At 51.7% G+C, this 22828-nt stretch overlaps 1 protein-coding gene across 4 annotated transcripts in view; it reads right to left on the bottom strand.

Annotated features, from left to right (window-relative positions):
• The window catches only part of LOC132395247 (alanine aminotransferase 2-like), a 123485-nt gene that overhangs the window by 70174 nt on the left and 30483 nt on the right, over positions 1-22828 (bottom strand). For all 4 annotated transcript variants that reach the window (XM_059971560.1, XM_059971561.1, XM_059971562.1 and 1 more), the window contains one exon: positions 19765-19936. In XM_059971560.1, the coding sequence (XP_059827543.1) occupies positions 19765-19936 (172 nt within the window). The remainder of the gene's footprint in view (positions 1-19764; positions 19937-22828) is intronic.

Below are 22828 nucleotides of genomic sequence, written 5' to 3'. Positions count from 1 at the left end.
ATTTCTAAGAGATGTTTAGATAGGCACACGAAGGATACGGACACTGTGTCAGCAGAAGAGATTGGTTATTCAATCACTAATAACAGTACAGCATTGTGGGCCGAAGGGTCCGTTCCTGCTCTCTGTTCTAAAATGCTGGAGGAACTCAGATGGTCAGGCAATGTCTCTGGAAATTAATTAAGAGTCGAAGTTTTGGGCTGAGACCCTTCTTTGGGACTGGAAAGAGCGGTGGCAGAAGTCAGAAGGATTCAGATTTCCAGCATCTGCAGAACCTCTTGTGCTGAATCAAGGCTGTGGCTGAACCTGCAGTGAGGGACTCCACCTCAGGCACAACCCTCCCCAGGACCGAGAACAGTGTGAAGTGAGAATGCCCCAGCAAAGCGTGCAGCACTGGGGCACGTTCGCTTCCCGCTGGGGAGCAAGACCCAGCTCAACACTTGGGGAACATTTCTTCCCCTCTGCCATGAGATTGCTGAATAGACTGCCAACACTATTTAATCTCTTTTTCCATGATCTGTTTATGTATATTTCTTCTTTAACTCTCAGTAATTGTATTATGTAACGCAAGGCATTGTTGCCACAAAGATAAGCGAGTGACTTTAAACAAGATCTGATTCTTTTTCAAGAGGGTCCAGCAAAACAACTTCCAGACACAATGGTTCCTTCCCCAGTAAGTGAAGCCACAGCTGTTGGCCATGTGTTGTAAACAAGCTAATGCACTGATGGGGCCATGTATGGGAATCTTCACTCCTCCAGTGTGTGATGGAATGGTGTGGAGGGAGATTCACTCTGTGTCTGACCCTGGGAGTGTGCGATGGGACAGTGTGGAGGGAGTTTCACTCTGCGTCTGACTCCGGGAGTGCGCGATGGGATGGTGAGGAGGGAGTTTCACTCTGTGTCTGACCCCGGGAGTGTGTGATGGGACGGTGAGGGGGGAGTTTCACTCTGTGTCTGACCCCGGGAGTGTGTGATGGGACAGTGTGGAGGGAGATTCACTCTGTGTCTGACCCTGGGAGTGTGTGATGGGATGGTGAGGAGGGAGTTTCACTCTGTGTCAGACCCCGGGAGTGTGTGATGGAATGGTGTGCAGGGAGCTTCACTCTGCGTCTGACCCCGGGAGTGTGCGATGGGACGGTGTGGAGGAAGATTCACTCTGTGTCTGACCCCGGGAGTGTGTGATGAGACAGTGTGGAGGGAGCTTCACTCTGTGTCTGACCCCGGGAGTGTGTGATGGGACAGTGTGGAGGGAGCTTCACTCGGTGTCTGACCCCGGGAGTGTGTGATGGGACAGTGTGGAGGGAGATTCACTCTGTGTCTGACCCTGGGAGTGTGCGATGGGACACTGTGGAGGGAGTTTCACTCTGCCTCTGATCCCGGGAGTGTGCGATGGGATGGTGTGGAGGGAGTTTCACTCTGTGTCTGACCCCGGGAGTGTGTGATGGGACAGTGTGGAGGGAGTTTCACTCTGTGTCTGACCCCGGGAGTTTTTGATGGGACGGTGTGGAGGGAGTTTCACTCTGTGTCTGACTCTGGGAGTGGGTGATGGGACACTGTGCAATTACCCTAAGCTGGTGAATGCACTGAGGATGGAGGGGCACGGGTGTTGGAGCGAGTGGGTAGAGTGGGGGGGCTGGTTGCATCTGGCCCACAAGCAGTCTGGTATCTATTCCAAATTCCAGCGTCTGTCACTTTGCACAAAGAGGCAGAATGCATCATTCAGGACAACCCTCCCCCCATCACCAAGGACATGTCCTCTTCTCATTTCTCCATCAGGGAGATACAGGAGCCTGAAGACACACACTTAATGTTTCAGGGACAGCTTCTTCCCCTCTTCATCAGATTTCAGAATTGGCAATGAACCCATCAACAGTACCTCTATTTTTTCTGCTGTCTTTTTCCATTACATATTTAACTGAGTTTTTGATATCAAGCTGGAAGAACTCAGAATTCTGCAGTTTTCCTTTAGCTCCCTGTGAGTCATTGCTGATCTCAGCAGATTGACTGAAAGCATTCAGAGAAAATTTCCAAGGATGTTGTCAGGGAATGGTTTAATCCATTAGGCTGAACAAGGTGGTAGGGCGCAGGCCCCAGACCGTACCGAGATGATTGGATCCAATGTTTGGACGGAGATTTAAGCATCAGGCCGAGTAGAAAGAGTTGGTACAGCCTGAATCGAGGGGTTGGGATCCAGACCCCAGAGCATTTCGAGGCGATTGAACCCAATGTTTGGACATCGATTTACGTGCTGGTGGGCCCGAGGCGAGGGACCGTTTCAGATCGCTGCTCCACCAAGTTGACTCGGCTCCGCGCTGAGCTCTGGGACTCTCTTGTGGGCTTCAGTTCAGAAACACTACTTGTTTGTGGGTTTTTTACTCTACACGTTGGGTGTCTGATGGTCTTATTTTATATAGGTTCTTCTGGGTTTCTTTGTTTCACAGCTGCCTGCTAGGAGACAGATCTCAAGTCTTATAATGTATACTTACTTTGATAATACACGTACTTTGAATTTTGTTCCCTGGAGCAGAGAATGAGGGAAGATTTGATAGTTATACAGAATTATGAGGGATATAGATAGGGTAAATGCAAGCAGGCTTTTTCCACTGAGGTTTGTAAGACTAGAGCTCGAGGTCATGGGTTAGTGAAAGATGAAATGTTGAAGGGGAACATGAGGGGAAATGTTTGAATGCAACATTGAACAAATGTTTGAATACTAGGATGGGAGGGGAAAGGGGGCCATGGTCTGGCTGCACGTCAATGGTACAACTCCTGTTCCTTCGATCTACAGCTACAGCGTAGCACCCAACAGGCCTGTGCCACGAAATTGCACCTACGTGACCGATTAACCTGCTAACCCTTGCGTCTTTGGATTGTGGGAGGAAACTGGAGCACCCGGAGGAAACCCACGTGGTCTTGGTGAGAACAGTTGAGTTCCTTACAGTGAGAATGGAACCTGGGTCACTGGCTCTGAAATAGTGTTATGCTACCTCGGTCGAGTGGCATGGACTAGACAGGCCGAAGGGTATTTCTGTGCTATGGTGCTCCTTGACTATGAAAGGAGAACTCCCTGAGTGTGCTCCCAGAGCTGGGAGCTGCCTTTGACCTTGGCACTGAGCCATGGTGACACTGGCACCAAGCCAGTTCATCACGGTGCTGCTGGGCCAGAGAGAGTTCACTGAGGCCACTGTCAGAGAGCTGGCACTGGTGAGGAGTCTACGTGCTCCCTCACTGACTCCAGTCAGACCCTGAGAGCAAGGTGCAGTTACAACATACCCCTGGCCTGAGAGTGGGGAAGGAGGATACAGCGCATTGCACAGTGGCTGTATTCAGCTTATTGTGTGTGACTCCATTGTGTTTCTTTTACTTACTGTGACAGCCTGCAGCTGAATGAATCTTAGAAGTACAAGGTGGCATGCCTGTACTTCGATAATACATTTACTCTCAACTTTGAACCTAGAGCTCAGAGAAACTCAGGAGCTCTGACAGCCTCTATGAAAGAGAATAAACAGTTGACATTTCAGGCCAAGGCCCTTCATCAGGAAGCCCGAATAGGAAGGCAGTGGGTGGGGAGGAGGAGGTGTACAAGATGGCAGGTGATAGGTGAGACCGGGTGAGGGGAATGAAGTACGAAACTGTGAGGTGGTAGGTGGAAGAGGTAAAGGGTTGAAGTTACCATAACTGGAGAGAAGGTTCTTGGGAAACTGCAAGATTTGGACCAGATGTTGTACACCACAGGGTTCTGAAAGAGGTGGCTGAAGAATTGTGGAGGCATTAGTAATAATATTTCAAGAATGACTAGATTCTGGAGTGGTTCCAGAAGACTGGAAAGTTCCAAATGTCACTGGGGAGAGAGGCAGAGAAAAAAAACTACAGGCCAGTTAGTCTGACCTCAGTGGTTGGGAAGATGGTGGAGTGGATTGTTAAGGGTGAGGTTTTGGTAAACTTGGAGGCACATGACAAAATGGGCCATAGTCAGCATGGTTTTCTCAAGGGAAAATCTTGTCTGATAGATCTGTTGGAATTATTCTAAGAAATAACAAGCAGGATAGACAAAAGAGAATCAGTTGATGTTGTGTACTTGGATTTTCAGAAGGCCTTTGACTAGGTGCCACACATGAGTCTGTTTAACAAGCTACGAGCCCATAGTACTACAGGAAAGATTCTAGCATGAATAAAGCAGTGGCCGATTGGCAGGAGGCAAAGAATGGGAATAAATGGAGCCTTTTCTGGCTGGCTGGCAGTGATGTTCCACAGGGGTCTGTGTTAGGTCTAATTCTTTTTATGTTATAAGTCAATGATTTGGATTGAAGGCTTTGCAGATGATACAAAGATAGGTGGAGGGGCAGGTAGTTTGGAGGAAGTAGAGATGCTACAGCAGGACTTAAACAGATTGGAAGAATGGACTCTCAATAGGGGAGAGAAATATTGCTCTGCCAGGAGTTCACGTTGGACATTTTCCTATGGTCTAAATATTGGCAGTTTTCTTCTCACCATTTCTGAAACTTTTGTAAGTTTGATTTTTTTTGGCGCACCAAATAAGCACCCTTGCACAAAAGTGCTAAGCGATTCCAGCCATCTAGTTTTCTGTGGTCAAAACCCAGTTTCATAACATACCTATTTATGGTGAATGCCCACATGAAAATGAATCCCAGGTTGTAAATGGTGACATATATGTACTTTGATAGTAAATCTACTTCGAACCCAGCACTTGATCAATCCCTCTGGAGCTCACAGGACTAACCCAGGCATAACACCATCACAGTGCCAGTGATCACCGCTGCTGACTGTAAAGAGTTTGTATGTTCTCCCGTGACCGCGGGACTTCTGTTCGGGCAATCTGGCTTCATCCCAAGACGTATGCCATTGTGGGCATGCTACGTTGGCACTGGAGCATGGCATCACAGGAGGTTGAATGCTCTGCCACAGAATGTGGTGGAGGCCAAGTCCATGGGTATATATTAGGCAGAAGTTGATCGTTTCCTGATCGGTCAGGGCACCAAAGGATATGGTGAGAAGGCAGGTGTATGGGGTTGGGTGGGATCTGGGATCAGCCATGATGAAATGGTGGAGCAGACTCGATGGGCTGAATGGCCTAATTCTATTCCTATGTCTTAAGGTGTTATGGTATCTTGCCAAGTTTCAAGTAAGTATCCCCAGTATAGTTTGTAAAGTAGATTCCGTGAAACCAGATAAGATAGTGTCAGTGAATGTGACATTACCACGTTAATGATTAACCTAATGTCAAAGTGCAAGGCTTGCTATGGATGCTGAAATAGTTTTTTAGTGGGGCAGATTGGTGCATGAGAAAGGAAACCGAACTTTGTCAAGCAATCGGCTTTTGTAAAAGTGTATGTGGGGGTGTTGTGTACACCTAGTGGGTGACGGAGTGGTGTGTACACCCAGTGTGAGTGGGGTGTTGTGTACACCCAGTGGGTGACGGAGTGGTGTGTACACCCGGTGGGTGATGGGGTGTTGTGTACACCCGGTGTGAGTGGGGTGTTGTGTACACCCAGTGGGTGACGGAGTGGTGTGTACACCCGGTGTGAGTGGGGTGTTGTGTACACCCGGTGTGAGTGGGGTATTGTGTACACCCAGTGGGTGATGGAGTGGTGTGTACACCCGGTGTGAGTGGGGTGTTGTGTACACCCGGTGTGAGTGGGGTATTGTGTACACCCAGTGGGTGACGGAGTGGTGTGTACACCCAGTGGGTGATGGGGTGTTGTGTACACCCGGTGTGAGTGGGGTGTTGTGTACACCCGGTGTGAGTGGGGTGTTGTGTACACCCAGTGGGTGACGGAGTGGTGTGTACACCCGGTGTGAGTGGGGTGTTGTGTACACCCGGTGTGAGTGGGGTGTTGTGTACACCCAGTGGGTGACAGAGTGGTGTGTACACCCGGTGTGAGTGGGGTGTTGTGTACACCCGGTGTGAGTGGGGTATTGTGTACACCCAGTGGGTGACGGAGTGGTGTGTACACCCGGTGTGAGTGGGGTGTTGTGTACACCCGGTGTGAGTGGGGTATTGTGTACACCCAGTGGGTGACGGAGTGGTGTGTACACCCAGTGGGTGATGGGGTGTTGTGTACACCCGGTGTGAGTTGATGGGGTGGTGTGTACACCCGGTGTGAGTGGGGTGTTGTGTACACCCGGTGTGAGTGGGGTGTTGTGTACACCCAGTGGGTGACGGAGTGGTGTGTACACCCAGTGGGTGATGGGGTGTTGTGTACACCCGGTGTGAGTGGGGTGTTGTGTACACCCGGTGTGAGTGGGGTGTTGTGTACACCCAGTGGGTGATGGGGTGTTGTGTACACCCAGTGGGTGATGGGGTGTTGTGTACACCCGGTGTGAGTGGGGTGTTGTGTACACCCAGTGTGAGTGGGGTGTTGTGTACACCCGGTGTGAGTGGGGTGTTGTGTACACCCGGTGTGAGTGGGGTATTGTGTACACCCAGTGGGTGACAGAGTGGTGTGTACACCCAGTGGGTGATGGGGTGTTGTGTACACCCGGTGTGAGTTGATGGGGTGGTGTGTACACCCGGTGTGAGTGGGGTGTTGTGTACACCCGGTGTGAGTGGGGTGTTGTGTACACCCGGTGTGAGTGGGGTGTTGTGTACACCCAGTGGGTGACGGAGTGGTGTGTACACCCAGTGGGTGATGGGGTGTTGTGTACACCCGGTGTGAGTGGGGTGTTGTGTACACCCGGTGTGAGTGGGGTGTTGTGTACACCCAGTGGGTGATGGGGTGTTGTGTACACCCAGTGGGTGATGGGGTGTTGTGTACACCCGGTGTGAGTGGGGTGTTGTGTACACCCAGTGTGAGTGGGGTGTTGTGTACACCCGGTGTGAGTGGGGTGTTGTGTACACCCGGTGTGAGTAGGGGTGTTGTGTACACCCAGTGAGTGATGACACAAAGCTGGGTGGCAGTGTGAAATGTCAGGAGGATGTTATGAGAATGTAGGGTGACTTGGACAGGTTGGGTGAGTGGGCAGATGTATGGCAGATGCAGTTTAATGTGGATAAATGTGAGGTTATCCACTTTGGTGGCAAGAACAGGAAGGCAGATTACTATTTAAATGGAGTCAAGTTAGGAAAAGGGGAAGTACAACGAGATCTCAGTGTTCTTGTACATCAGTCAATGCAGGTACATGCAGGTACAGCAGGCAATGAAGAAAGCTAATGGCATGCTGGCTTTTATAACAAGAGGAATTGAGTATAGGAGTAAGGAGGTCCTTCTGCAGCTGTACAGGGCCTTGGTGAGACCCCACCTGGAGTATCGTGTGCAGTTTTGGTCTCCAAATTTGAGGAAGGACATTCTTGCTATTGAGGGAGTGCAGCGTAGGTTCACAAGGTTAATTCCCGGAATGGCGAGTCTGTCATATGTTGAAAGATTGGAGCGACTGGGCTTGTATACACTGGAATTTAGAAGGATGAGAGGGGATCTGATTGAAACATATAAGATTATTAAGGGATTGGAGACACTGGAGGCAGGAAGCATGTTCCCGCTGATGGGTGAGTCCAGAACTAGAGGCCACAGTTTAAGAATAAGGGGTAGGCCATTTAGAACAGAGATGCGGAAAAACTTTTTCACCCAGAGAGTGGTGGATATGTGGAATGCTCTGCCCCAGAAGGCAGTGGAGGCCAAGTCTCTGGATGCATTCAAGAGAGAGTTAGATAGAGCTCTTATAGATAGCAGGGTCAAGGGATATGGGGAGAGGGCAGGAATGGGGTACTGATTGTGTATGATCAGCCATGATCACAGTGAATGGCGGTGCTGGCTAGAAGGGCCGAATGGCCTACTCCAGCACCTATTGTCTATTGTGACAGGGTGTTGTGTACACCTGGTGTGAGTGAGGCGTTGTGTACACCCGGTGGGTGACGGGGTGTAGTGTACACCCGGTGGGTGACGGGGTGTTGTGTACACCCGGTGGGTGACGGGGTGTTGTGTACACCCGGTGGGTGACGGGGTGTTGTGTACACCCGGTGGGTGACGGGGTGTTGTGTACACCCGTTGTGAGTGGGGTGTTGTGTACACCCGGTGGGTGACGGGGTGTAGTGTACACCCAGTGGTTGACTGGGTGTTGTGTACACCCGGTGGGTGACGGGGTGTAGTGTACACCCGGTGGTTGACGGGGTGTTGTGTACACCCGGTGGGTGACGGGTTGTAGTGTACACCCGGTGGGTGACGGGTTGTAGTGTACACCCGGTGGGTGACGGGGTGTAGTGTACACCCGGTGGGTGACGGGGTGTTGTGTACACCCGGTGGTTGACGGGGTGTTGTGTACACCCGGTGGGTGACGTTGTGTTGTGTACACCCAGTGGTTGACGGGGTGTTGTGTACACCCGGTGGGTGACGGGTTGTAGTGTACACCCGGTGGGTGACGGGGTGTAGTGTACACCCAGTGGTTGACGGGGTGTTGTGTACACCCGGTGGGTGACGGGTTGTAGTGTACACCCGGTGGGTGACGGGGTGTAGTGTACACCCGGTGGGTGACGGGGTGTAGTGTACACCCGGTGGGTGACGGGGTGTAGTGTACACCCGGTGGGTGACGGGGTGTTGTGTACACCCGGTGGTTGACGGGGTGTTGTGTACACCCGGTGGGTGACGTTGTGTTGTGTACACCCAGTGGTTGACGGGGTGTTGTGTACACCCGGTGGGTGACGGGGTGTAGTGTACACCCGGTGGGTGACGGGGTGTAGTGTACACCCAGTGGTTGACGGGGTGTTGTGTACACCCGGTGGGTGACGTTGTGTTGTGTACACCCGGTGGGTAACGGGGTGTAGTGTACACCCAGTGGTTGACGGGGTGTTGTGTACACCCGGTGGGTGACGTTGTGTTGTGTACACCAGGTGGTTGACGGGGTGTTGTGTACACCCGGTGGGTGACGGGTTGTAGTGTACACCCGGTGGGTGACGGGTTGTAGTGTACACCCGGTGGGTGACGGGGTGTTGTGTACACCCGGTGGTTGGCGGGGTGTTGTGTACACCCGGTGGTTGACGGGGTGTTGTGTACACCCAGTGGTTGACGGGGTGTTGTGTACACCCGGTGGGTGACGGGGTGTAGTGTACACCCGGTGGGTGACGGGGTGTAGTGTACACCCAGTGGTTGACGGGGTGTTGTGTACACCCGGTGGGTGACGTTGTGTTGTGTACACCCGGTGGGTAACGGGGTGTAGTGTACACCCAGTGGTTGACGGGGTGTTGTGTACACCCGGTGGGTGACGTTGTGTTGTGTACACCCAGTGGTTGACGGGGTGTTGTGTACACCCGGTGGGTGACGGGGTGTAGTGTACACCCGGTGGGTGACGGGGTGTAGTGTACACCCAGTGGTTGACGGGGTGTTGTGTACACCCGGTGGGTGACGGGGTGTAGTGTACACCCGGTGGGTGACGGGGTGTTGTGTACACCCGTTGTGAGTGGGGTGTTGTGTACACCCGGTGGGTGACGGGGTGTAGTGTACACCCAGTGGTTGACGGGGTGTTGTGTACACCCGGTGGGTGACGGGGTGTAGTGTACACCCAGTGGTTGACGGGGTGTTGTGTACACCCGGTGGGTGACGGGTTGTAGTGTACACCCGGTGGGTGACGGGTTGTAGTGTACACCCGGTGGGTGACGGGGTGTAGTGTACACCCGGTGGGTGACGGGGTGTAGTGTACACCCGGTGGGTGACGGGGTGTTGTGTACACCCGGTGGTTGACGGGGTGTTGTGTACACCCGGTGGGTGACGTTGTGTTGTGTACACCCAGTGGTTGACGGGGTGTTGTGTACACCCGGTGGGTGACGGGTTGTAGTGTACACCCGGTGGGTGACGGGGTGTAGTGTACACCCAGTGGTTGACGGGGTGTTGTGTACACCCGGTGGGTGACGGGTTGTAGTGTACACCCGGTGGGTGACGGGGTGTAGTGTACACCCGGTGGGTGACGGGGTGTAGTGTACACCCGGTGGGTGACGGGGTGTTGTGTACACCCGGTGGTTGACGGGGTGTTGTGTACACCCGGTGGGTGACGTTGTGTTGTGTACACCCAGTGGTTGACGGGGTGTTGTGTACACCCGGTGGGTGACGGGGTGTAGTGTACACCCGGTGGGTGACGGGGTGTAGTGTACACCCAGTGGTTGACGGGGTGTTGTGTACACCCGGTGGGTGACGTTGTGTTGTGTACACCCGGTGGGTAACGGGGTGTAGTGTACACCCAGTGGTTGACGGTGTGTTGTGTACACCCGGTGGGTGACGTTGTGTTGTGTACACCCAGTGGTTGACGGGGTGTTGTGTACACCCGGTGGGTGACGGGTTGTAGTGTACACCCGGTGGGTGACGGGTTGTAGTGTACACCCGGTGGGTGACGGGGTGTTGTGTACACCCGGTGGGTGACGGGGTGTTGTGTACACCCGGTGGTTGACGGGGTGTTGTGTACACCCAGTGGTTGACGGGGTGTTGTGTACACCCGGTGGGTGACGGGGTGTAGTGTACACCCGGTGGGTGACGGGGTGTAGTGTACACCCGGTGGGTGACGGGGTGTAGTGTACACCCAGTGGTTGACGGGGTGTTGTGTACACCCGGTGGGTGACGTTGTGTTGTGTACACCCGGTGGGTAACGGGGTGTAGTGTACACCCAGTGGTTGACGGGGTGTTGTGTACACCCGGTGGGTGACGTTGTGTTGTGTACACCCAGTGGTTGACGGGGTGTTGTGTACACCCGGTGGGTGACGGGGTGTAATGTACACCCGGTGGGTGACGGGGTGTAGTGTACACCCAGTGGTTGACGGGGTGTTGTGTACACCCGGTGGGTGACGGGGTGTAGTGTACACCCGGTGGGTGACGGTGTGTTGTGTACACCCGGTGGGTGACAGGTTGTTGCATGTGCTGCTCTGTGTTCTGAATTTCACTGGGACTGTTGTGAAACGAGAGTGCAGGCTGGAGCAACTTGCTGTTTCAGTGTCTGGAATGTGTTGCCTGTTTACTCAGTGGAACAGCTGATATCAGGAATGGCGTACTGAAATCGGAGACAATCGAGAGGTGTTGAGAAAGACAATAGAATCTGCGCAGCCTGGAGGGACTGGAGCAAATCGGAACTGAAGGATAAATTCCACAACGTATGTCAGTGATAATAAATGTGAGAAGGGTCTGCAGGGAGGCAGTAGGCTGAATGGCCTGTTTCAGAGCTGTCTGTGCATACTCTGGGTTTCCTTGTCCGGTTGCCTAAGACTTGCACACTGTGTGCATTCTGTAAGATATAGGAGCAGAATTAGGCCATTCGGCCCATCCACAATTCCATCACGGCTGAGCTTTTATCTTAACCCCATTCTCCCATCTTCTCCCCCCAACACTTAACTCCTTCCTAATCAGGAACCTATCAATCACATGAGGGGTGCTGGCAATTCTGAGCAACACGCACCAAATGCTAGCAAAACTGAGCGTGGATAACAGTCATGATGAAGGGGCTTTCCTGACTTGCTGTCCCCCCAGCATTTTGTGCATTGCTCAAGAACCTATCGGTCTCCATCTAGGGGCAACTTCCGTCAGCCTCTGTGGCAGCAGCCTCACTCAGAAATTTCTCCTCATTGTTCTAGTTATTCCGAGGCTCAGCCCTCTTTTGTCCTAGACTCCCCAAGATAGGAAACATCCTCCCAACACCCACACTGTCTTGGCCTTTCGATATTCAACAGGTTTGCGATCCTCACACGCCACATCCTGACTCCATTGTGCAGGCTCAGAGCCACCAAAGGTCCTCATACTCCACGTTAACCCTTTTCTTCCTGAGACTTTATCATCCCTGCATTTACCGGGCTGTGAAATGCATCCAGAGGACCCTGTATAGATACCAGTCTGTATACCTGTACACAGCCCGTATACCTGTACACGTCCCGTATACCTGTACACAGCCCGAATACCTGTACAAATCCTCTATACCTGTACATGTCCCGTATACCTGTACATGTCCCGTATACCTGTACACAGCACGAATATCTGTACACAGCACGAATATCTGTACACAGCACGAATATCTGTACAAATCCTCTATACTTGTACACGTCCCATATACCTGTACACATCCCGTATACCTGTACACAGCCTGAATATCTGTACACAGCCTGAATATCTGTACACAGCCCGAATACCTGTATAAATCCTCTATACCTGTACACATCCCGTATACCTGTACACAGCCCGAATACCTGTACAAATCCTCTATACTTGTACACGTCCCATATACCTGTACACATCCTGTATGCCTGTACACATCCCGTATACCTGTACACAGCCTGAATATCTGTACACAGCCTGAATATCTGTACACAGCCCGAATACCTGTATAAATCCTCTATACCTGTACACATCCCGTATACCTGTACACATCCCGTATACCTGTACACATCCTGCATACCTGTACACATCTGGTATACCTGTACACATCCCATATACCTGTACACAGCCTGAATACCTGTACAAATCCTCTATACCTGTACACATCCCGCATACCTGTACACATCCCGCATGCCTGTACACATCCCGCATGCCTGTACACATCCCGCATGCCTGTATACAGCACGAATATCTGTACACAGCACGAATACCTGTACAAATCCTCTATACCTGTACACGTCCCGCATGCCTGTACACATCCCGCATGCCTGTACACATCCCGCATGCCTGTACACATCCCGCATGCCTGTATACAGCACGAATATCTGTACACAGCACGAATACCTGCACACAGCCCAAATACCTGTATACAGCACGAATATCTGTACACAGCCTGAATACCTGTACAAATCCTCTATACCTGTACACGTCCCGTATACCTGTACACATCCTGTATAACTGTACACATCCCGTATGCCTGTACACGTCCCGTTACCTGTACACAGCCCGTATACCTGTACACAGCCCGAATACCTGTACAAATCCTCTATACCTGTACATGTCCCGTATCCCTGTACACAGCACGAATATCTGTACACAGCACGAATATCTGTACAAATCCTCTATACCTGTACACGTCCCATATACCTGTACACATCCCGTATACCTGTACACAGCCTGAATATCTGTACACAGCCTGAATATCTGTACACAGCCCGAATACCTGTATAAATCCTCTATACCTGTACACATCCCGTATACCTGTACACAGCCCGAATACCTGTACAAATCCTCTATACTTGTACACGTCCCATATACCTGTACACATCCTGTATGCCTGTACACATCCCGTATACTTGTACACAGCACGAATATCTGTACAAATCCTCTATACCTGTACACATCCCGTATACCTGTACACATCCCGTATACCTGTACACATCCCGTATACCCGTACACATCCCGTATGCCTGTACACATCCGGTATACTTCTACACAGCACGAATATCTGTACACAGCCCAAATACCTGTACAAATCCTCTATACCTGTACACGTCCCGTATACCTGTACACATCCCACATACCTGTACACATCCGGTATACTTCTACACAGCAGGAATATCTGTACACAGCCCAAATACCTGTACAAATCCTCTATACCTGTACAAGTCCCGTATACCTGTACACATCCCGTATGCCTGTACACATCCCGCATGCCTGTACACATCCCGCATGCCTGTACACATCCTGCATGCCTGTATACAGCACAAATATCTGTACACAGCATGAATACCTGTACAAATCCTCTATACCTGTACACGTCCCGTATACCTGTACACAGCCTAAATACCTGTACACAGCACGAATATCTGTACACAGCATGAATACCTGTACAAATCCTCTATACCTGTACACGTCCCGTATACCTGTACACAGCCTAAATACCTGTACAAATCCTCTATACCTGTACACGTCCTGTATACCTGTACACATCCCGTATGCCTGTACACATCCCGCATACCTGTACACACCCGTTATACTTGTACACAGCACGAATACCTGCACACAGCCCAAATACCTGTATACAGCACGAATATCTGTACACAGCCTGAATACCTGTACAAATCCTCTATACCTGTACACGTCCCGTATAACTGTACACATCCCGTATGCCTGTACACATCCCGTATGCCTGTACACATCCCGCATACCTGTACACATCCCGCATACCTGTACACATCCAGTATACTTGTACACAGCATGAATATCTGTATACAGCCCAAATACCTGTATACAGCACGAATATCTGTACACAGCACGAATACCTGTACACAGCACGAATATCTGTTCACAGCCTGAATACCTGTACACATCCCGTATAACTGTACACATCCCGTATAACTGTACACATCCCGTATGCCTGTACACGTCCCGTATACCTGTACACAGCCCGTATACCTGTACACGTCCCGTATACCTGTACACGTCCCGTATACCTGTACACGTCCCGTATACCTGTACACAGCCCGAATACCTGTACACAGCCCGAATACCTGTACACAGCCCGAATACCTGTACAAATCCTCTATACCTGTACATGTCCCGTATCCCTGTACACAGCACGAATATCTGTACAAATCCTCTATACCTGTACACGTCCCATATACCTGTACACATCCCGTATACCTGTACACAGCCTGAATATCTGTACACAGCCCGAATACCTGTATAAATCCTCTATACCTGTACACATCCCGTATACCTGTACACAGCCCGAATACCTGTACAAATCCTCTATACCTGTACACATCCCGTATGCCTGTACACGTCCCGTATACCTGTACACGTCCCGTATACCTGTACACGTCCCGTATACCTGTACACGTCCCGTATACCTGTACACAGCCCGAATACCTGTACAAATCCTCTATACCTGTACATGTCCCGTATCCCTGTACACAGCACGAATATCTGTACACAGCACGAATATCTGTACAAATCCTCTATACCTGTACACGTCCCATATACCTGTACACAGCCTGAATATCTGTACACAGCCTGAATATCTGTACACAGCCCGAATACCTGTATAAATCCTCTATACCTGTACACATCCCGTATACCTGTACACAGCCCGAATACCTGTACAAATCCTCTATACTTGTACACGTCCCATATACCTGTACACATCCTGTATGCCTGTACACATCCCGTATACTTGTACACAGCACGAATATCTGTATCCTCTATACCTGTACACATCCCATATACCTGTACACATCCCGTATACCTGTACACATCCCGTATGCCTGTACACATCCCGTATGCCTGTACACATCCGGTATACTTCTACACAGCACGAATATCTGTACACAGCCCAAATACCTGTACAAATCCTCTATACCTGTACACGTCCCGTATACCTGTACACATCCCACATACCTGTACACATCCGGTATACTTCTACACAGCACGAATATCTGTACACAGCCCAAATACCTGTACAAATCCTCTATACCTGTACACGTCCCGTATACCTGTACACATCCCGTATGCCTGTACACATCCCGCATGCCTGTACACATCCCGCATGCCTGTACACATCCCGCATGCCTGTATACAGCACGAATATCTGTACACAGCATGAATACCTGTACAAATCCTCTATACCTGTACACGTCCCGTATACCTGTACACAGCCTAAATACCTGTACACAGCACGAATATCTGTACACAGCATGAATACCTGTACAAATCCTCTATGCCTGTACACGTCCCGTATACCTGTACACAGCCTAAATACCTGTACAAATCCTCTATACCTGTACACGTCCTGTATACCTGTACACATCCCGTATGCCTGTACACATCCCGCATACCTGTACACACCCGTTATACTTGTACACAGCACGAATACCTGCACACAGCCCAAATACCTGTATACAGCACGAATATCTGTACACAGCCTGAATACCTGTACAAATCCTCTATACCTGTACACGTCCCGTATACCTGTACACATCCTGTATAACTGTACACATCCCGTATGCCTGTACACATCCCGTATGCCTGTACACATCCCGCATACCTGTACACATCCAGTATACCTGTACACATCCAGTATACTTGTACACAGCATGAATATCTGCACACAGCCCAAATACCTGTATACAGCACGAATATCTGTACACAACCTAAATACCTGTACAAATCCTCTATTATTGTACACGTCCCGTATAACTGTACACATCCCATATGCCTGTACACATCCCATATGCCTGTACACATCCCGCATACCTGTACACATCCAGTATACCTGTACACATCCAGTATACTTGTACACAGCATGAATATCTGTATACAGCCCAAATACCTGTATACAGCACGAATATCTGTACACAGCACGAATACCTGTACACAGCACGAATATCTGTTCACAGCCTGAATACCTGTACAAATCCTCTATACCTGTACACATCCCGTATGCCTGTACACGTCCCGTATACCTGTACACGTCCCGTATACCTGTACACGTCCCGTATACCTGTACACGTCCCGTATACCTGTACACAGCCCGAATACCTGTACAAATCCTCTATACCTGTACATGTCCCGTATCCCTGTACACAGCACGAATATCTGTACACAGCACAAATATCTGTACAAATCCTCTATACCTGTACACGTCCCATATACCTGTACACAGCCTGAATATCTGTACACAGCCCGAATACCTGTATAAATCCTCTATACCTGTACACATCCCGTATACCTGTACACAGCCCGAATACCTGTACAAATCCTCTATACTTGTACACGTCCCATATACCTGTACACATCCTGTATGCCTGTACACATCCCGTATACTTGTACACAGCACGAATATCTGTATCCTCTATACCTGTACACATCCCGTATACCTGTACACATCCCGTATGCCTGTACACATCCCGTATGCCTGTACACATCCCGTATGCCTGTACACATCCGGTATACTTCTACACAGCACGAATATCTGTACACAGCCCAAATACCTGTACAAATCCTCTATACCTGTACACGTCCCGTATACCTGTACACATCCCACATACCTGTACACATCCGGTATACTTCTACACAGCACAAATATCTGTACACAGCCCAAATACCTGTACAAATCCTCTATACCTGTACACGTCCCGTATACCTGTACACATCCCGTATGCCTGTACACATCCTGCATGCCTGTACACATCCCGCATGCCTGTACACATCCCGCATGCCTGTATACAGCACGAATATCTGTACAAATCCTCTATACCTGTACACGTCCCGTATACCTGTACACAGCCTAAATACCTGTACACAGCACGAATATCTGTACACAGCATGAATACCTGTACAAATCCTCTATGCCTGTACACGTCCCGTATACCTGTACACAGCCTAAATACCTGTACAAATCCTCTATACCTGTACACGTCCTGTATACCTGTACGCATCCCGTATGCCTGTACACATCCCGCATACCTGTACACACCCGTTATACTTGTACACAGCACGAATACCTGCACACAGCCCAAATACCTGTATACAGCACGAATATCTGTACACAGCCTGAATACCTGTACAAATCCTCTATACCTGTACACGTCCCGTATACCTGTACACATCCTGTATAACTGTACACATCCCGTATGCCTGTACACATCCCGTATGCCGTACACATCCCGCATGCCTGTACACATCCAGTATACCTGTACACATCCAGTATACTTGTACACAGCATGAATATCTGTATACAGCCCAAATACCTGTATACAGCACGAATATCTGTACACAGCACGAATACCTGTACACAGCACGAATACCTGTACACAGCATGAATATCTGTTCACAGCCTGAATACCTGTACAAATCCTCTATACCTGTACACATCCCGTATACCTGTACACAGCACGAATATCTGTACACAGCCCAAATACCTGTAAATATTCCGTATACCTGTACACATCCTGAAAACCTGTGTACAGCCCGTTTATCTGTAAATATCCCAAATACATGTATACATCCTGTACACAGCCCATATACCTGCATACATCCTGTATACCTGTACACATCCTGAATACCTGTACACATCCTGTATGCCTGTACACACCCGGTATACCTGTACACATCCGGTATACCTGTACACATCCTTAATACCTGTACAGAGCCCGAATACCTGTACACATCCTGAATACCTGTATACAGCCTGTTTATCTGTATACAGCCCATTTACCTGTACACAGCCTGCAGGATTGGTGTGGAAGTAAATAACTTTGGATGTAGGGAACTTGTGGGATGTGCGCTGGAGAGCATATTGACTGGCTGGATCACAGCCTAGTATGGAAACACCAATGCCCTTGAACAGAGAATCCTACAAAAAGTAGTGGATAGGGCTCAGTCCATCACAGGTAAATCCCTGCCCACCACTGAGCACATCTACATGGAACTGCGCTGTAGAAAGCAGCGTCCATCTTCATGGGCCTCCACCACCCAGGAGCCTCAGGACCCAAACCACCAGGTTCAGGAACAGTTATTACCTTTAACCATCAGGCTCCTGAACTAGAGGGGATAACGTCACCTGCTTGCTTATTTATCATCATTTTATTTTTCTTTCTGTTTGTATCTGCAGTTTGTTGACTTTTGCACAGTGGTTGTCCGCTGTCTTTCATTGATTCTGCTATGGTTATTGGGTTTAGAAAGCACTGGTGAGGCCTCGGTTGGAGTATTGTGATGCCTTATCTTACAAGGCATGTGTTAAAACTGAAGAGAACTCCCTGGAGGTTCACGAAAACAATCCCTGGAATCTACGGCTTGCCATATGAAGAGCACTTGATGGCTCTGGGCCTGTATTCACTAGAATTCAGGAGAATGAGGGGTGACTTATTGAAGCCTGTTGAATGGTGAAAGGCTTTGCTAGAGTGGACGTGGGGAGGATGTTTCCCATGGTGGGAGAGTCTGAGACCAGAGGACACAGCCTCAGAATAGAGTGGTTTCCTTTTAGAACAGAGATGAAGAGGAATATCTTTAGCCAGAGCGTGGTGAATCTGTGAAACTCTTTTCCACAGGCAGCTGTGGAGGCTGAGTCTTAACATACATTTTAGGCAGAGGCTGACAAATCCGTGACTGATTGGGGCATGAAGGGATACAGGGAGAAGGCAGGAGATTGGGGCTGAGGAAAAATGGATCAGCCATGATGAAATGGCAGAGCAGCCTTGATGGGCCAAATGGCCTAATTCAGCTCCTATATCTAATGGCCTTATTGTGTATGCCCACAACAGAAACGAATCTCAGGGTTGTATATAGGACCCTAAGGTACAGAAGCAGAATTAGGCCATTCAGCCCATTGAGTCTACTTCACCAATCCATCACGGCTGACTTATTATTCCTCTCGACCCCTTTCTCATGCCTTTTCCCCATAAGCTTTTTCACCCTGACTAATCCAGAACTTATCAACCTCTGCGTTAAATATACCCAATGACTTGGACCCCACCGCCATAGGAGGCAATGAATTCTGCAGACCCTCTGGCTAAAGACATTTCTCCTCAATTTTTTTTTGAAGGGATGTTCCTCGATTCTGAGGCTGAGCCAGGAGGTCCCAGACTCCCCTCTTTGAACTCTGATCCCCTGATATACTCCACAGGGCAATTTACAATCTACTAAGCAGTGAGTGTCTGGAACCAGAGCACCAGGAGGGTGGGGGAGAGGGAGAGGGTACAGAAACTCCTTAAAGAGTACGCCAGGACTGAACCGGAGCTGTGACAGCATCGTGCTACCTGCTGTGGTACCCTGGAGCCCGTGGTTAAAGGGCTGGCAAACTTTGAGGCTGAAGGATTTACACTGTCTATGTTATCCCAAGTCGGCGGAGGGAGATGGGCAGAGGACTCACCTGTTGCAGCTCCTTCTCGATGACAGCAGCTCGCAGCACGATGGGGCCCCGCACAGCGTACTCCACCTTCTTCACCTGCTGGTTCATCGAGTCCAGCGTCAGTACCTTCTGCCGGCCGTCTGTCCCGTCCACCGACATGCTGCTCACTGACTGGCACCCCGGCCCTACCGACCTGCAGCGGAGGAGGAGGAGGAGGTTGAGGGGAAAGCGGTGGGCAGGGCCGGACAGTACGTGCATGGCTGTGTAAGGGCACGGCAGAGCGTCAGAGAGAGAGGGAGGGAGAAGCAGCCAAGCTCCACTGACACGGAGACTCCCTTAAAACATCTGGACCTTGAACAGAGTCCAGAACAGGCAAGTGAACTGGCCACTTCTGATAGGCAGAGACGGAGGGAGGGGAGAGAGCAGCACAGAGAAAGGGAGGGAGGGAGGGAGGGAGAGTGGGAGAGAGAGGGCAGAAGGATAGGGAAAGGGAGGAAGGGGGAAAGAGGGAGGGGAAAGTGGTGAGAGAGGGGGAGAGAGGGACAGAGGGGTAGAGAGAGTGGAGAGAGGGGGAGGAGGAGAGGGGGAGAGGGTTAGGAGAGGATGGGTGAGAGAAAGCTGAGATGGGGAGAGAGGGAGGGAGAAGGGCAAAGGTGGGAGAGTGGGGAGAGATGAGAGAGGGGGAGCAGTGGAAGAGAGGGGACAGGGTGGAGAGACAGTTGAGGGGGAGAAGTGGGGGCAGAGTTGGGAGACAGTGCTAAGTGGGGGATTAGAGAGGGGAGAGTGTGGGGAGAGAGGGTTGGATGGAGGGGATAGTGGAGATAGGAGAGAGAGGGGAAAGGGGGTGAGAGGTGGGAGGTGAGAGTGGGGAGGGAGGGGTCAGAAATGATCGAGATGGAGAGGGAGGGAGGGCAAGAAGGAGAGAAAGGGGCTGGGGAGGAATGGGGAGAGGGGAGAGAGGGGGAATGGTTGGGAGTGGGGGGGATAGGAGCAGGGGGGAATGGGAGAGAGGGGGAGGGGTAAGAGAAGAGGAGAGGCAGACAGAGGGGGAAGGAGGAGGGAGATCGGGATGAGAGGAGAGAGGGGAACGGGGAGAGGAGGGGGCAGAGGGAAGAGGAGGGAGATGTGCGAGACAGAGGAGGTAGTGAGGGTGGGGAGAGGGGTGGGATGGTGGGAAGGGTTGAGAGGGAGAGGGACAGGGAGAGGGGTGAGAGTGGGTGAGAAAGAGGGGGAAAGCAGATGGGGAGAGAGGGATAAAGGGGTTGAGGGAGGGGATAGAGAGAGGAGAGAAGGGGCAAGAGAGGGCAAGTGGGAGAGAGGGAAGGGGAGGGGGAGAGAGTGTGAGATAAGGGGGAGAGGGGAAGCAGGGAGGGTGGTAAGGGGTGAGTTGAGGAATCGGAGACACAGGGGAAAGGCTTCAGAAATGTGTGGAGAGGGGTGTGAGGGGGAGTAGGGGTGATGAGGTGAGGAGAGTGTGTGAGGGAGAGGGGATGTTTAGGGGTGGGATTTGCAGCGAAATTGAGTGTGGGGAGGGGAGTGTGAGGGTGAGGAGTGTAGGGGAGGGGTGTGTGGGGAAGGTGAGTGTGGGGTGAGGAGTGTAGGGGAGGGGTGTGTGGGAAGGTGTGTGTGGGGTGAGGAGTGTAGGGGAGGGGTGTGTGGGGTTGAGGAGTGTAGGGGAGGGGTGTGAGGGGAGGTGTGTGTGGGGGTGAGGAGTGTAGGGGAGGGGTATGTGGGGACGGTGAATGTGGGGGTGAGGAGTGTAGGGGAGGGGTGTGTGGGGAAGGTGAGTGTGGGGGTGAGGAGTGTAGGGGAGGGGTATGTGGAGACGGTGAATGTGTGGGTGAGGAGTGTAGGGGAGGGGTGTGTGGGGAAAGTGAGTGTGGGGGTGAGGAATGTAGGGGAGGGGTGTGTGGGGACGGTGAGTGTGGGGGTGAGGAGTGTAGGGGAGGGGTGTGTGGGGAAGGTGAGTGTGGGGGTGAGGAGTGTAGGTGAGGGGTGTGGGGGTGAGGAGTGTAGGGGAGGGGTATGTGGAGACGGTGAATGTGTGGGTGAGGAGTGTAGGGGAGGGGTGTGTGGGGAAAGTGAGTGTGGGGGTGAGGAATGTAGGGGAGGGGTATGTGGGGACGGTGAGTGTGGGGGTGAGGAGTGTAGGGGAGGGGTGTGTGGGGAGGTGAGTGTGGGGGTGAGGAGTGTAGGGAGGGGTGTGTGGGGACGGTGAGTGTGGGGGTGAGGAGTGTAGGGGAGGGGTGTGTGGGGAGGTGTGTGTGGGGGTGAGGAGTGTAGGGGAGGGGTGTGTGGGGAAGGTGAGTGTGGGGGTGAAGAGTGTAGGGGAGGGGTGTGTGGGGACGGTGAATGTGGGGGTGAGGAGTGTAGGGGAGGGGTGTGTGGGGACGGTGAGTGTGGGGGTGAGGAGTGTAGGGGAGGGGTGTGTGGGGACGGTGAGTGTGGGGGTGAAGAGTGTAGGGAGGGGTGTGTGGGGAGGTGAGTGTGGGGGTGAGGGTGTAGGGGAGGGGTGTGTGGGGGTGTGTGTGGGGGTGAGGAGTGTAGGGGAGGGGGTGTGTGGGGAAGGCAAGTGTGGGGGTGTGGGAGTGTAGGGGAGGGGTGTGTGGGGACGGTGAGTGTGGGGGGTGGGAGGTGTAGGGGAGGGGTGTGTGGGGACGGTGAGTGTGGGGGGTGTGGTGTAGGGGAGGGGTGTGTGGGAAGGTGAGTGTGGGGGTGAGGAGTGTAGTGGAGGGGTGTGTGGGGACGGTGAATGTGGGGGTGAGGAGTGTAGGGGAGGGGTGTGTGGGGACGGTGAGTGTGGGGGGTGAGGAGTGTAGGTGAGGGGTGTGGGGGTGAGGAGTGTAGGGGAGGGGGTGTGTGGGAAGGTGTGTGTGGGGTGAGGAGTGAGGGGAGGGGTGTGTGGGGACGGTGAGTGTGGGGGTGAAGAGTGTAGGGGAGGGTGTGTGGGGACGGTGAGTGTGGGGGTGAGGTGTTGGGGTGGGTGGGTGGGGGGTGGGTGTGGTGGGGGTGTTGTTGGGGTGGGGTGGGGGGGGGGTAGGGGGTGGGGGGGGGGGGTTGGTGGGTTGGGGGGGGTGGGGGGGTG

The sequence above is a fragment of the Hypanus sabinus genome, chromosome 6 (genome assembly GCF_030144855.1).
Source record: "Hypanus sabinus isolate sHypSab1 chromosome 6, sHypSab1.hap1, whole genome shotgun sequence".
In the NCBI taxonomy this organism is placed as follows: domain Eukaryota; kingdom Metazoa; phylum Chordata; class Chondrichthyes; order Myliobatiformes; family Dasyatidae; genus Hypanus; species Hypanus sabinus.
Note: the sequence above shows the minus strand (reverse complement) of the source record. Positions and strands in the feature narration are given on the sequence as shown.